Genomic DNA, 15,743 nt, shown 5'->3' on the forward strand with positions numbered 1-15,743 from the left:
GCTCATTTTTAAGTTGTTTGATTTAACTTTCATTGCCTCTGTGGTATGTGTGTGCGGCTTTTTTCATTATTTTATTTTCATAAAGGCTGAGTGTCCTCATGTGTGCAAGAAGCTAGTTTAAATGAAAAGTTAGACATTTTGGGAAATATGCTTATTTGCTCTCTTGCCAAGAGTTAGATGTGAAAATCAATACCCCTCTCATGTCTGTCTGTTAGAGCTGAGCTGGAGCCAGGACGTTGTTAGGTTTGATTATTATAAAGGCTGAAAACAGGGGAAACAGCTACTGTGACTCCGTCCACAAGGTGAGAAACAACAGTGACTTTTAGAGCCCAGGAATCACCTGCACTTTAGTTTTGGCATGGATGACATGAAGAAGATTTAATGTGTCTTAATTAGTAAGGTTCAGAGGTGGTAGTTGTTTTGTTTTTTTTATCATAACCAGCAATAGGCTCTAGCTTGTTTTTTTTGGTGTACAGAGATGAGAGTGTATCAGTCTTTTCATCTAACTCAGCCCCAAAAACTGTAAATAAGCTATTTCCCAAAATGTCAAACTAATCCTTTAAGGTTAGAGCTCGTGGGTCAGCTAGTTTGTGGTTAAAGTGAAGAATTAAATCATAGAAGAACTGAAGGAAAACAGACTTTCTGGCAATTTTCTGGATAACAGGTAAACGGCAGAAAAAGGAGGAATCTTCACAAAGCCATTGCAGTCTTTTATTTATAATTCTATGACTCAGTGTTTCGGCACAACCTGATGAAGCCAATATGTTGATTCACCGAATTAAAAATAAAAAGGATTACATCAGGGTCTCTTCCTTCATCCAAGAATAAATATGATGTAGAGCCATAACAAATAGACTAAAACAGTATTAATGTATCCATGTCTGTGTTGTTTTACAGTATGTCTGCTTTATTGATTTCTATTTCTATTTCTATCAGTGAGAGGCAAAAGGCCAATTTCGCAATCACACAGGAGACGTTTTCATATATGTACTTCATTAACCTCAAAATAAATTGGATTTTTAACTTTGAATTCTCTGTGTCTGTCTCTTTCTTCTCCCTGCACTTGTCTTCAGTTGCACGTGATTATTTTAAGGACACGTGGAAAAAAAATCGAGATCAGACGATACAAAGGGAAAATGGTGAAACAGTCTTCTTTCAAGTGCTATATTTCAAACGTCTCTCCTGCAGTCTTTCAGTCCTGTGATGGTTGTAGCTAATACATTCTCCAGAGATCTTTCCCAGACACCAAGAAAACTTTGGTGTGATGTAGATCAATAGTTTTTTAGAAAATGTCAAAAAAACGTTTCACAACCTGCGTTTCTCACAGTGTGTTGGGTGCAGTCATTGCCAGTTTGCCTCGTTCTCTACAGCAGAAGACTGAGCGTGATGGTTCCATCAACTTCAATACTTTTTGTTCCGGTTTGACTTTAGACTGCTTAACACTGTAAACCTTCAGAGCGCTCGCATGTGTTAATGATTGGTGAAATGATTAACATTTTCTCCACGGTTAAAGTCTGCCTGCTCCAGTCCACCGTGATTTGTAACTCACCAGAGAGCCATTACCTTTTAGAGCGCTTTCACACTTTAGTTCATTTGCCCTGGTCTGAATCACTTGACGTGTTTGTAAACTTAGTGTTTTCCCCTTGGTTTGGTTTCTTTTCACACAAAGCAAAAAACCAAGTGCACAACAATGTGTAATTTCAAACCACATAAGAACATCCTCTCTGCCTGTTGGTCTGATGTGTCAGTAAATCATCTAAATGTTTTGGATCTAGACCACCTCTTTCTGGAGGTCTCAGTGCGGTTGTTTTGATCCACACTCGAGTTTGATTACTGTGTTCACACCAGACGAAACGAACCACACCAAGAGGGAAAATGATCTCGAGGTTGATTTAAACAAACTAACGGTCTGTAGGTGTGAAAGCACCTTTAACTGTACTGAGGCACACGGTCTGATATTTGCTGATACCTTCTGAAAACAACAAAGCAACCTGCACAAGACAAATAAATAAAATTATAAATGGATTGAGAGCAAATCTAATTTTGCGTCTGGTGAGGAAATTAGTTTACCAAACCTGAGATTATGAGTATTTGCATTGCAGGTCTATGTTTATTGGACATCGTTGCATGAAGGTTCACTTCTTTATGTGGCAAATTTACATTGAACAACTAGAGAGAAAAAAAAAATAAAGTGTTGAGATTGGCAGATACAAGCGACCAACCAAAACAAATATCCTTATTCATCCTTATATCACCAGGAGGAATTTAATTGTTAGCTAATAAATGAAGATACAGTACCCAATTTGGGATCCTGTCACATAATGTTTCCAGGATAGAGGAGTGTAATCTTTATATTCTTGTGCAATATGCATTTCAGAGTCTGTGCTCAATCATTTTGATGTGAGAGTCTGACCTGACTTGTGGGTGGGAAAACACAGCCCACCTCTGTCCTGTGTGGTGCAGTTTGCTAAAATGTATTCAAATTATGCAACATCAGGACGCACACTTACTGTACAGTATCCCCACTGCACGACATCTACAGAACAAATACATCTCTTGCATCCAGGGGCTTGTGAGTTCACATTTAAAGGTTGCCTCGCTTGTTTCCAGCTAATTGGTTTCTAAATGAATGTGCTTAATATCTCTGTTAAATAGAATTAGCACTAAACCAAAAGACATAAAGAAAAAATAAAAAAACTGTGGATCACGATTTGGCACCTTATAGTGTCAGATTGTCAAGCTAAGGGAATAAATCTGAATAACTGACTGGCAGGATGCACATTTCCTGTCCTGACTGTACGCACAAGCCCCCCAGCTGTATCTTCCTCCTTTGCTGGTACAGGTTTTCAGCATCATTAACAATATAGATTACTAGCTGCTCTGTGTTGGACTTTAAGTAACATTAAGCCCATTTGAGACTGCCTCATTCACTTTGTGGCTGAACAGAGCATTAAGTAATATTAGCAAAGTTTCCATACCACCAGTGTCTTGTTGCTTTGTTTACTTACAACAACTTATTACCTGTAGGAGGATTCCTGACGATATGAAAAGGTCTCCTCCGAGGGTGCGCTCACCTCTGCTGTCTAATGGTCAGATTTTTAATACCAAAACATTAGCACAGGTTCTTCTACCTCGACTAGCTCTATTAAAACGACTGTCACGTGTCGCTTGTCAGAACTGGCTTTGTTTCCACGTTCAATATGTTGCCAAGACATATGACTTAAGGACAATATAAGGAGGTTTCTGAGTTTTATAACAAGAAAATCTACTGTTGTGATCAGTGTTTACATCACACATCGCCCTGACCCAGTCTGGGTTTTAATGATTAGTTTGTTGCTTCTTACTGCCCTGAAAAGCTGACTTCAGGACCTTTGGATCAGGAGGATTGTTAGCAGACTTTCAAACACAGTTTTGTAAAGTGTTTTTAGGACTTAGTGACTCATTCTGAAGTTGCTGAGTCTCCAGGGAAGAAACAAAGACAGCCTCCATTGATTTACTGAACCAATACTACTTTTAGACCAGTTTTAAGTTGCTTTGAATGACAGCATTAGTTTAAAGCCAATTATGTAAATGCAATGTTCTTATTTGTTTCCTTTCTTTGCCTTGATTTCAATGTTTTGGTTTCCCCGTCTGTCTTTATCTCACTGATGTCTACGTCTTTGTCCCAGTGTCTCTCTGTTTCTCTTGCTGTCTCATGTTAGTCGAGCATTAATGTGGAAACCCATCCATTTTCACGCTTTCCTAGCTGTCTAATCTCTTCTATTAGTAGCAGTATGTCTTCTTTTTTACCCTCACCCATCCATCCATCCATCCATCGACACCCACACACTCCCTCCAGGGTATCTGTGGGTCCTTAAAAGGGTCTTAAAATAAATTATCTAGAATTAAGGAATTAAAAAGTGTCAAAATATCCTAAATTCTCTACAGTTATCAGATCATTTATTCTCACCATGGAATGACAGATTCCTTTGCTCTAAATGTTCATGCTCAAATTAATACAGGGCAGGATTAGCTATTAAAAGCATTTTTTGTCATTGTATCTGCTTTAATAAACACAACTGGGCCTTGTGTCCCTTAACAATTAATCTCCTGTTTTGCTTTATCTTTATCTAGGCGGTTATAGTTGCAGCACTCTCATTAGCTCTGCTCCACTGGAACCAGGCTTCTTTTCTCAGTTTTGTTCCTTTACTTTGTTTTTTTGGAAATTTCTATTTAATTCCATGGGGCTTCAAAAGGACTCTTAAATGTGTTCCTTCCTCTGTGTACTTGTCTCTGTGTATATCAATGGCTTTGGCTGCCTGAATAATGAAACAAGTCAGCTTGAGCTTTCGATCTACCACAGAGAATCAGATCGAATGGATGTGACCCTGTGATTATGCCAGCAACATCAACATTTCATAGATCACATCTCTCACTCTGATTTTCCATCGTTTTTCAATATTATTTGTGCATACAAATTTTTTTACAAGTTAAATCCAAGGTTTATAGTCTTCTTGTACTTTCCTAATATTCTCCTGCATCATTTTTACAAACTCATTTCTTCTCTCTTTAATCTAATATTCTACCACTGCTTTAACACTCCATCCACTGTCTTTATCACATTACTCCTTCATTCCTACTCACTGGTTCTTTCTCTCCGCTTAATTCAGTTTGATGATGATGATCCAGCCCCACCAACTTAAATAGGGTTACCTGTTTGGATAAGTCCACGCTTCTGTCTTTGGTCTGTCTAAATTTTCTGTTCCTTATCTTGCCAGAATCCTGTTCCTGCTCTGCACTGTGGCAGCCATCACTTAGAGGAGTTATCACTCATTATTTCCTTCTACTTCTATTTCTCATCATGCTGTTCATCCATTCCTCACTCTCTCCACACATCAATTTTTCTCAAGTCTGCAAAGCCTGGTGCATGCTGTGTCTAGTTGGTGAGGACTTTCTGATTTCTCTTATTCCCCATCTCCTTTTGGTCTTCACCTCTCTCTCCCTTATTTAGTTACCTTTCCCTTCCTATCCTACTACATCCTTCTTTCTCTCCCTGTTCTCGACCATCCATGTCTTGCTATTTTAGCTTTGAAGGACTGTCTGCGCTTTGCTGCTGGGGCCAACTGCATAGATGACTTGCTGCTCTTTTCTAATCTATCATTTCCAAAGTGGATCACTAAGCAATTTTCTATTTCTTTTTTCTTCCTTTATTTCCTTACATTCCTCCATTGTTTTTTAATGTCTTTCAAGCATCGTCTTTCTCTTCTTGGTTTCTTTTGAAGCATGATGTCCATGATCTTTCCCTAAGCTGCACTTATAAGTATGTTAATATTAACAACACATCAAAATTGAATGTGGATTGTGACAAACTCCAACTCTTCACTTCTTCACAGCATTGTAGTCTCACGCAGCTCATTGTTTTACAGCCCATAACTTCACTGCTCAGTCTCACTGCATTCATCAACCCTGTTTCCTCCTGTTTTCAACAAAAACATTCAAAAAAAACATCCACTCTACTCCGCCTGCCCCTCACCAAGCAGCAGAGGCAAAATTAACAGCAAGCTGGTTAATGTGGTGAAGCATTAAGCAGCAACAGAGCTAGATATGCAACCTAAAGGGACCAAAAAAAGAGCAACAAAAGACTAAATATTAGTCTTACGTTGACAACTAGAGCCACCACACGTCGCAAGGTGATAGGATGCAAGTGCTTAAAGCTTTTTACACTGCCTTCAAGTGGTCATCCTTTCATGCCTTCTCTTTTCTTTCTTTCTCTCCATCTGCTGCACTTTGAAGAGAAATCATGGATGATGTGTGGAATTCTGAGCTCCCATCATACTCCTCTTTTCTCCTCTCCTCTCCTCTCTTCTCCTCTCCTGTTTTCCAAAGAACAGCGTCTGCTGTGCATGTTGGACCACTGCAGTGAGGAGCTGCTTCCCCTCTTGTTTTCTTCTTCTATTTTCTCCCTTTCCTCCTCCTCCTCCTCTAGTGCTCTTCTCAATTCACTCCAAAGTAGAGGTCAGCCTTTAAGTGTTATTGCAAAGAAGAGACTTACTTTCTATCTCTCTCCCCTCTTCTGCGGCTGAAGCTCCATCTGGAGCAAAGACTTGCTGATCTCTCCATTTGTCCTTCCCCACCTCTCTCCCTCATTGTCTCACCTCTCTGTTCTCCAAATTGTCTGTTGCAAAAATGTTGGCCCTGCTCTCGCCATTCTTAACTCCATCTCTGTATCACTTCATGTCTGCTGTTGAGTGCTGCATTATTGTACAAGGGAGTCTTTCTATTGCACTCATCGCTCTTGTTTCTAATTCTCCAGCTTTGCCATCTCTCCTTCCTTCCATCTGTACCACTCTCTCTTCTTATCGCTCCAATCTACCAAGTCTGTTGTGTGATTCAGAACTACTGAGGGAAAGGAACTGACTCCAAAAAGTTGGAGTGAAAACTTTAGCTGACAGGGGTTCAGATTTTTTCATTTTTTTCATCACATCAATTTTTAATGCAATCATGTCCCTGTATTTATGCATAAACTAGCTGCTCCTTTTCACTGCTGGCAATGTTTTGAACCATGGATTTGAGCCAACACGGTCAAAAGTAATCATTAGTACCAAAACACCATATTAAAAATGTCAGTCCTTATTTACTGTGTCAATGTTTCACCACCATCAGCGTTCCCTCTCTCCCTTTTTCTCTTTTCAAAATACAGGGTCTGTGAATCTTGCATTGTGTTAGAGCACTGCCCCACAGAGTGAGCAGCAGTCTTTCTTTTCAAAATATCATCAAAGACATCAAACTGAACAAAATGGATGATTAAATGCTGAGACAGTTTTTCTTTAAAAAGTATGTGTTTGAACTGGACACGTTGATGCACTTTAGCCCATCAGACTCTGAGGTTTGCTTTTGTCCTGATTTCATTCTTTGCACTTTTTGAGAACTTTCGGCACAGTGCAATATTACAACAATGTGCTGTTTGCTAATGTCTTCGTGTGGGGCTTTTTCTCTTGACCAAAGCGTTTGACTCACTGTGTACAAAGTGATTAACAGTAGCAGCAAACATCATTTTTGCAACTCTGCATCCTAAGAATTAGGAGCTAGAACTAACATGCATTTACAAATATCTTCTATAGGAAACATAGTGACTCTTATGTTTTTATCAACAGGGATCCTATTTCACTCAGTTACTTCATGTGTCATCTAGCCAGATGTTGAAAAGGTATAAATCCATCTCCATACATAAACGCACACATGCCTTTCCCCCTCCCATGTGTATCTACTTTAGAAAGAGCTCTGCAGAAGTAGCTGCTATAGTATGTCTCCTGTGATAACAGCAGCTGAGATATACTAAAGTTAACATCATTCTCCCTGTAGCATGAGACAGAGGAAAAAGCAGCTCCAGCGATTTCAGCACATATGACCACACAGAAAACTTGCCAAGCTGTTGTAGCATTTATTTGATCCCTGACTGGTTCACCGCCTTAATGATCTGTATGGGTGAGGGAGAATGAAAGCCCATCTAGAATATAAAACATTTGTCTCAGTTGCAGTCCATAAATGTGATTCATCCATGAATTTAGTTTATGTATCACTCTGAGCTAGTTAATTACTGTAACTAAACTGCTAGATGCAGAAGTTATTTTTCTCCAGGCATTTTTGGCAAATTCAGATACATTACAACCACCCCCTGGACAGGTGTAGGTCCTGTGTTTATTTGCATGTATTCCAGGCAATCCAGCCAGATTGTGATCATGGTGTTGGGATGTGGCCATTGGAGAGGCATATATGTGGCTAAGTGTAAACAAAAGTGCATCATTGGATTTGATATGCACAACTCTGATTAAAATGAGAAGTGTAATCTGGGCCATAAAGAACATATTTTAAAAGTAACCGCAGTGTTTTGATTGGAAGCAAAAGGTCAACTGTTAAATTTAAACACCTCAAAGCCTTTGGTTGTGGTTAGGGGTTAGAGAGATTGTAGTCTTGGTTAATGACTGCAAAAGTCAACACTGACTTATAGCAGCAAAGGGAAGCAATTTTTTCATAGCACACACAGAGCTAGAAAACCCAACCTCCTCCCTGTGGTTTAAGGATGGACTGAAAAAAAGAAAAAACACTGGCAGCAAGAAAACCTACACATAAAATTTACATAACCTACTTGGCAATGCAAATGATCAATATTTGAATGTATTTTGTAAGAGATGGTGTGGTTTTATTAAGACTTTCTTAGTTTCCCTTGACCCTGTTTCTCATGCACCTCTCCAACCTTCCCCCCTCTCACCTCTCTTCTCTCCAAAGTACAGGGTCTGCTGTGCAGTGTTGGACCATTGCAGTGAGGAGTTGTCGCTCTCAGTCACTCGACAGGTCAGTGTCACCGTGCCCCCCACAGACACCGTCTCATCTGAGGTCACCGGCTGCAAGGGGTCTTCATCTGTATAACAGTGGGAGGGAAAACATCATAAGACAGAGATAGACGGGCAACAGATACAATTCAGAGGGAGATACTGTGCTTATATGAAAGTACAAGCAAAAATAACACACGCAAACACACAAATCAGATAAACCTGCAAAATGAATTACTCGCCTTGCTCTCTCTCTATTTCTCTCTCTCTCCCCCCGCCCATCTCTTTCTCTGCTTGTCAGATTATCTATATATCTCTATCTGTCTTTGTGAAAGCACAGGCACAATGGGCACACACACGGACATGCTGTCAGAGGGACAAAAAAAGCAGACAAATGGCTATCTGGTTGTACGTCTGGGAGGCCAATGTAAGAGCGATGAGTCAGTAGCAGGCCTGGCATCGAGAGACTGCATGACCTGAGGGACCAGCCAAGATGAAGAGACCACAGCAGACAGTGGCTCTCGACAGGTCAAAGCAACAACAAGAGCACAGTGTCATAGCTCTAATGGCACTGTAACCCTCTTTTGTCGATATCTGTGTCAGTTTTTAAAGCCATGCATATGTATCGGCTGGTACAGAACAAGCTCAAACGGGACCGGCATTATGGAAATGAGCAGGTCAGAAGGAAAGAGAAAGAGAATACAAATGACCAAGCATAATGAAGGGATTCTAAAGGCTGGAGCTGGAAGTGGAACACCACAAAAACCACTGAACAGTGACCTGTCTGGGTGTGGAACAGTATTCAAATTGGTTCAAATTATGGTATTTAACAGCGCTCCCTTGATAGCAGGTGATGGTGCAGGTTAATTCTGCTCTTTGCATTCAGTGAGGACGACTGACAATTATGTCAATCGGAACAAGAGATGTATACTAAAATATGCAGCCCCTCGTTACGGTAAGTAATGCCGAACAAGGCCACCATGGAGCTTTTTGCAGTGTTAAGTCACTGTGGCCTCAAGTACACCCAACTATGCTCCGCTCCCTTTCTGCTCACTTCAAAATGTGCCAGTACTCAACCTAATCTCAAGCAAAACAAAAATATGGCATAATTGACAACAAGACCAAGTGAGCAGAGGGAACATCTCATAAGAAGATATGCCTCAAAGCGGTCTCCTCACCCCTGAAAATATGGCATGTATAAATAGTTTAATTGGAACCAAATTGTCAAACAGGAAACAGGTTTATATTCGGCGTGAAGTGTTATCACATCCCTGCACCGGCGGTGGAATTGATTTTTTTTTTTTTCCAGGAAGAACATCTGCTTAAGTGCGCTTCAGCAGAACTCCCATCAAAACATGAAAGAGGGGGGACATGAGAAAAAAAAAAACCGATGCAGAAGAGGAGGTGAGCAGACTGCACGTAGCATCTAAAATACATATTTGCAGTATGTAAACTAAGAGCAGCAGTGTTTGCTTTTTTTGTTGTTGTAATTTTAAACCTGGATGGCCAGTTGAGCATCTCAGAAAATATCAGTTATTAGAAAAGAAAAGAAAAGAAAAGAAAAGAAAAGAAAAGAAAAAAAAGAAAAGAGAGAAACCCGTAGGTCTGCCTCTGGGCTGAGAGCATTCGAAGTGATAACAGCTCCTAAAGGTGCAACTACTTTTGCTGGCAGGATTCAAATGGCCCTCTGAGACTTCCAGAGCCCTTCGTGTCAGAGTAAGTCGCTCCCTCACTCTCTGGTGTTTTAATGCAGCCTTGACCTTGTGGTTGTTTTATCTAAGCACCATGATGGTTGAGGGCTGAATGTGTGGTCAAGTGCACCAGGGATTAGTGTCTCCTTTAATAGCATCTTGGGCTAATTCTTGTGGCTGATCGCGATGGCTCCTCCACTTGACATGAACACTTTGGGTAAATTGGCTGTCACAGTGCATTCACAACCACAATGAGCCCGACAAGTCAGTCCACCTTGTGTCGCTGGCACCGGAAGAGACTGGAGTCCTGACATTTCTGGCCGAGGACAAGCAGAGACCGAGGCTCAGTGTGATGTTTGTGCTGGTAAAACAACTTCATCTGCCAATTCGTGGGCTTCTGCTATTGAAGTGGACACTTTGAAATCTCAGTTACTACTTTTAATTTGTGGTGGACAAAATGTCAGGCTGAGCTTCATTCTCCTCATTGACCTACAGCACCTTTAAAACTGTAACTGTAATTTTCTAGTAAATTTCTTTTTATATATATTTAAACAATGTAAGAAATATCATTACATATATCTGCTTATGCCATCAGTTCATCAGATTTGTATAGTGTTGATAATGAGTTATATATTCAACCAGATGACATCTATTGACTGACGGTGAGTTAGACAGGGAAAATCTAAGAGTCAAAAGAAGCATCGTACTTTGTTTTTTGCAGCTGCTTTGTGCAAAGTATTTAAAGACTGGCAAACAGGTCAGACTGTGGTGGGTCACAAAAACTAATAAACAAAGGTTGATCTCACTCTTACTGAGCATATGGCCTAAAATGCACACAAATTACCTGATGTTGTTTGGTATATAACCATGACAGCAACCTTGTAAACCCTCTCGGTCAAATATTAATCACAGATAAGTTTGCTCCAATTTATTTGGAGTGCTGTGTGGGTTGAATTTAATTGCATCGGGATAATTTATGAATCTTTTGGCAATGGGTGGTTAACTGCAGTGAGCATTAAGATGGTGCAGAGAGGCCAATATTTGAAAGAGGATAATAAAGAGTTTCTGTGGTTAAGAAATTTTACGCCACATCCAAATGTGGCACGTCCAACCCATCTGCCGGTCCAAACGGGTTCATACAAACACAAACAGTCAGCTGCCGCAGCTTATGACCCCTATAAGACACAGATACAGATACAGCTGTTCTTTTTACCTTTGAAGCTACTAAAGAAAAGCAAAGTTAAAGGGGGAAATGAAGTTCAGTCAGAGTTAAACAGTTAAGTCAGGCTAAAAATGTGGACTGCGAAAATGAAAGGAGAGACCTATCTATGCTTAGCAGACGTTAAGTTAAACACTGTGGCTTGCTCTTCTTTCTTCACTCCTCACATCTACTCCTCCACTCCCCTCTCACGCTTTAAGCCTGAGGAAGACACGGGTATTTAAAGCAACACAATTTACACGTTCCCTAGCCAGCAACAGGGTGAGAGAACACAGAGGTAAAAGGCTGACTGGGATACCAAGAGAGGGGAGGGAGAGGAGGAGGAGGAGAGAGAGTGAAAGATGGATGGATACAGATATGTAGAAGAAGGTGGGTGATAAAATGAAGTGAGAAACTGTGTGTGTGTGTGTGTGTGTGAAACAAGGAGGGGAGAAAAGAAGCCATTGAGAGAGGAGATGAAGTGTGGGGAGGTCGAGGGCTCTCCAAAGATGAGGATAAAAAAGGAGGGGGAAACTTAAAAGAATGGTTTAGCATTCGTTGAATTTGAAAATAGGCTTATTTGGTTTCTTTCTAAGAGTTAGATGAAAATATCGATATCAGTCTCATATCTCAGCTCTGCAGTCTGGGCATGTTTAACGCAGCATAAAGTCTGAATGCAGGTAGGTAACAATTTTCCAGTCCAAAGACAAAATGCAAGAACCCACAGTTTAAGAGTTCCTTCAACAAGGGAACAATACCACACTGTAGTTTGTTTGTTGCTTTTAGAAACAAAAATGTATAAATAGACATATGTTGTTTAAGTGGAACTGCAGGCAAACACTAGATGCCCTGCCACGCAGATTTGAATATCTGAGACTCCACATTATATTCATGCTGTGGCCTGTCTTTTGGGAACTGTTTGAGTCCACAGTTTGGATCATGTCTAATTATCTTCATGTTTGTTTCTTTTTTGACAGTTTGTTATGGATGACACCTTTGAGTTGGTTTTCCACACTGCATTAAGAATCAAGTCCAAAGGTTTGGAGTCATGAGGATGTGGAACTGGAGTCATTCGGACATATTTCTTGGAGATCAACCCACTGATATGTTATGAGAGCCAGATACCAAACTACAAGACGGAGTTTCTCTTTTTCCTGGTACAAACCAGTTGAATTATTGATTAGTAGATCAGAAATTCATCTGACACTATTGTGATAATTAATTATTTCATTTTTTAGAACTGTGATAGTTAAAAGTGGTCAGTTTTCTTTATCTGACATATCAAAGTGCATGTCTGACTTCCGGACTATTGATGGGGTTTTGCAGAGTTTTCTAATGCTTGGGAAGCAAAGAATTAATCAGTTAAGAAAACAAACAATAGTTAATTACTTGTAGCCCTGTTTCATGGTTTTCTTCCACTTCTTGCTCTCTCCCTGAGCAGTCCAGGTACTTTACATTAGGATTAACATTGTACGCACACAAAAAAATCTCTCTGGGAAGCTTTTGCAAAAGTACAACCTTAATGATTAAGAAATTTTTAGGACAAAGATTTCCCTCGTTTGCAGTTTGAGGTGTCCTGTCTGTTTTGCACACGTCTTGCGTAATGGTGTTCGCGGAAAGTACAATTAAAGGAGGGAGGGGATTTTTTTTTGTTGCAGTATTATGGTTTCCCACTGGGTTCTTTATCCAGCTCTCTCAATACAGCCATGGAACCACCCTGATTCTTGTTATTACAGTAATGTTGCCAGGTTTGATGCTATTATGTCTATATAGAGACTGAACTCCGGTGCTTACTAAGATATGTTTTGCAAATACATCAGATTTAGAAATGCTGGTAGATGTGTTTTTTTAATCATCCCCTCTGCCTCTGGTCACAGTGCTTTGCAGGCTAGCCATGTCCTGCTTGGTGCTAAACAGACAGACATGAAATTAACACCAATCTTCTTATCTCTTGCTCACAAAGACAGTGAATAAGTGTATTTCCCAAAATAGTAAACTATTGCTTTAATAAAAACAACTCCCTTTTGATTCCACTCATTTCACCTCCTGGAACCTTATGAGATATTCAACCCACCTTGGCCATTTCTATGTTCACCCCCTCTCTTCCTTCCTCCATCTGTCTCCCTCCATCTTTTCCCCCTGCCTCCTCTCCATCTGCCCCGATATCCTCCTCAATTTCCTCTCATCCTCCCTCACCTCTTTGCCCTTCTGTTGAGCCTCCTCCCCTGTTCCCCATAAACTCATTTACTTCTCTCCGTACTTTATTCCTTCTTTCCCTCCTTTTTTGTTCTCTCATGACAGCTTTACAGTATTGCTGCTAATTATTGTGGGTTAATGAACTTTATTTACTATAACACAAGTGTGTTTGTGTGTGTGCAACTTCTGCGTGTAGATCTGGGCATGCATGTTTGTGTGATGAGATTAGTGTCTGCAGGTTTTTTTGCATGTGTGGTGTGTATTTGTATTGGTTTGTGTGCAAGGGGGAAACTGCAAGAAGGTAATTATCTGAATGTGTGTGCTCATACGAGTCTGAAAAAACTCATTATGGGCATGTGAGTGGATTTGTTTGCATGCAAGTGTGTGTTTGCACTTAAGTGCAGTCATATTTGGTTTGCAGGGAGGAATTTATCAGTTTGTGCACAAGTATGTGGGAACAAATACGTGTATCTGTGTGATTTATGAGATGTTTCCTTATTTGCATGTGGTTGAGGCTGGATGCATGTGGGTGTTGGCGTGTAAACTGGTATATGTGTATCCATATTCTATTGTAGCTGTGCAGAGAGTGGTATGACAGACAGAGTCATGTGTCAAGATGCTGCTGCTTGATGGGAAACGCAGCCAACAGTGTGGTGTTTGATATGGCATGGTATGACACAGACCATTACACCCACACAGAGGCATCCACGCACTGCACACACTGCAGCCCCCCCCCGCCCTTCCAAAACACACACACATATGCCCCTCAAGGATCGTACATGGGAACATGTGCACATACTTTCATAACACAGGAAGCATAAACAACCTCCTACTCTAAAGCAAACATACAAACACACATACACAGTTTTTCAGAAAATGCACAGAGGACACATTCAGTCACACACACACACACACACACACTGATACGTACACCATCCCCCACACCATCCATCTATGCCCAGCTGTCCCTGACTACACCCATCCCCCTGGGTTTGTGTGTATGAGTATATATACACAGTATGTCTGTGTGTGTGTGTGTGTGTGTCTGTGTGTGCCCTTCTGCCCACCTCTACCCTCTCTAAACTCCCCTCTCCCCCACCGTCTTCCTCTTTTTATCCCTCTTTCCATCCGTTACCCCCCACTTTGTCTTCCTGCTGTAAATCAAAAGACGCACATTCAAACCAGATATTTGAAAATTCTCCCAGAGAATGACGAAAAACACAAAGCAAAAAGCAAAACAAAACATCTCTAATGTAAAACAAGTCGTTTTTTCAAGTGGCTGCCCCCCCCCACCCACCTTTCTCACTATGAGACAAACACTCCTCCAGCTCTTCAAGTGCAGAGCAAAGCGGGTGTAGCAAAACGCTTTGTTTTCCGGCTGATTTTCACAGCTTCACATCCTTTAATAGAGGAACATTTGTTGTAATCATTATTCCGCTGTCCTGTCACCATTATCTGGAGGCACCAAACAAATTCCTTATAATCTTAGAGGGGTGTGGGTGGGTGGGTACGATTGGGCTGTGTGTTCTGGATTTGAGCACCCCTGCCTGTCGTCTTAGCACAAACAAACTTCTTAGTCCTTCGATTTTTTTTTTCCCACCAGCCCGCCTTTTTTAATAAGGGCTGTGGGTTTGCAGGGAATTGTGGGAGCCCAAAACAACCGCTCCTACTCCTATTAAGTACGCTCTCCAACCACCTGCAGCAGCAGCACCAGCCCTGCCACCTCACCCATCCTCTGTTTCCTGTCAAACATAGTTAGCTCAGAGCTCAGACAATCCCCCAACACCTCCTTGTCCGCATCTTCCATCAGCTAGACCCCACCCCCCCTCACACATACACAAAAACAGACACACACACACCCACACACATTACAACCCAGCAGTGTGTCTGCAGCAGCGGTGAGGCGCCAAGCCAGCCGCCCCACCCTGCCACTGGAACAGCGCTATGAAGAAGAAAAGAGAGCGCGGGCTGAGAGAGGGAGAGGAGGAGGGAGACGGAGAGGGGTTCAGCTTGCAGAAAAGGGCAGCGGCATCAGTGCTGACAAAAGAAAAAGAATAATGATTTGCCGGGAAGGGAAAGACAAAGAGAGTTGTGGTGGTGAGAGAGCAAGAGAGAGATAGGGAAAAGCCAGGAAAAACTGAGGGAAAGAGAAGAAAAGAGGGAGAGAGAGAGAGAGGTGAGCGAAGGACATGGCAGGAATAAGCATATATAGATAGATGAGACCAATGAGGAGAGATGACAGGGTGACTTAGACAGGGGGCAAAAAGACTGGAAAAGCAGAAAAAAACAATGAGAGCTATGTGGAGGGAAGAAGAGCAGAGTGGAAAGACAGAAAGTCAAACGTGCACA

At 41.2% G+C, this 15,743-nt stretch overlaps 1 protein-coding gene across 5 annotated transcripts in view; it reads right to left on the bottom strand.

Moving 5' to 3' along the window:
* Positions 1-15,743, bottom strand: part of cadm3 (cell adhesion molecule 3) — a 79,795-nt gene that overhangs the window by 38,067 nt on the left and 25,985 nt on the right. For all 5 annotated transcript variants that reach the window (XM_026314045.1, XM_026314044.1, XM_026314042.1 and 2 more), the window contains exon 3: positions 8,249-8,398. In XM_026314045.1, the coding sequence (XP_026169830.1) occupies positions 8,249-8,398 (150 nt within the window). The remainder of the gene's footprint in view (positions 1-8,248; positions 8,399-15,743) is intronic.

This window comes from Mastacembelus armatus, chromosome 17, assembly GCF_900324485.2.
Source record: "Mastacembelus armatus chromosome 17, fMasArm1.2, whole genome shotgun sequence".
NCBI classification, from domain to species: Eukaryota; Metazoa; Chordata; class Actinopteri; order Synbranchiformes; family Mastacembelidae; genus Mastacembelus; species Mastacembelus armatus.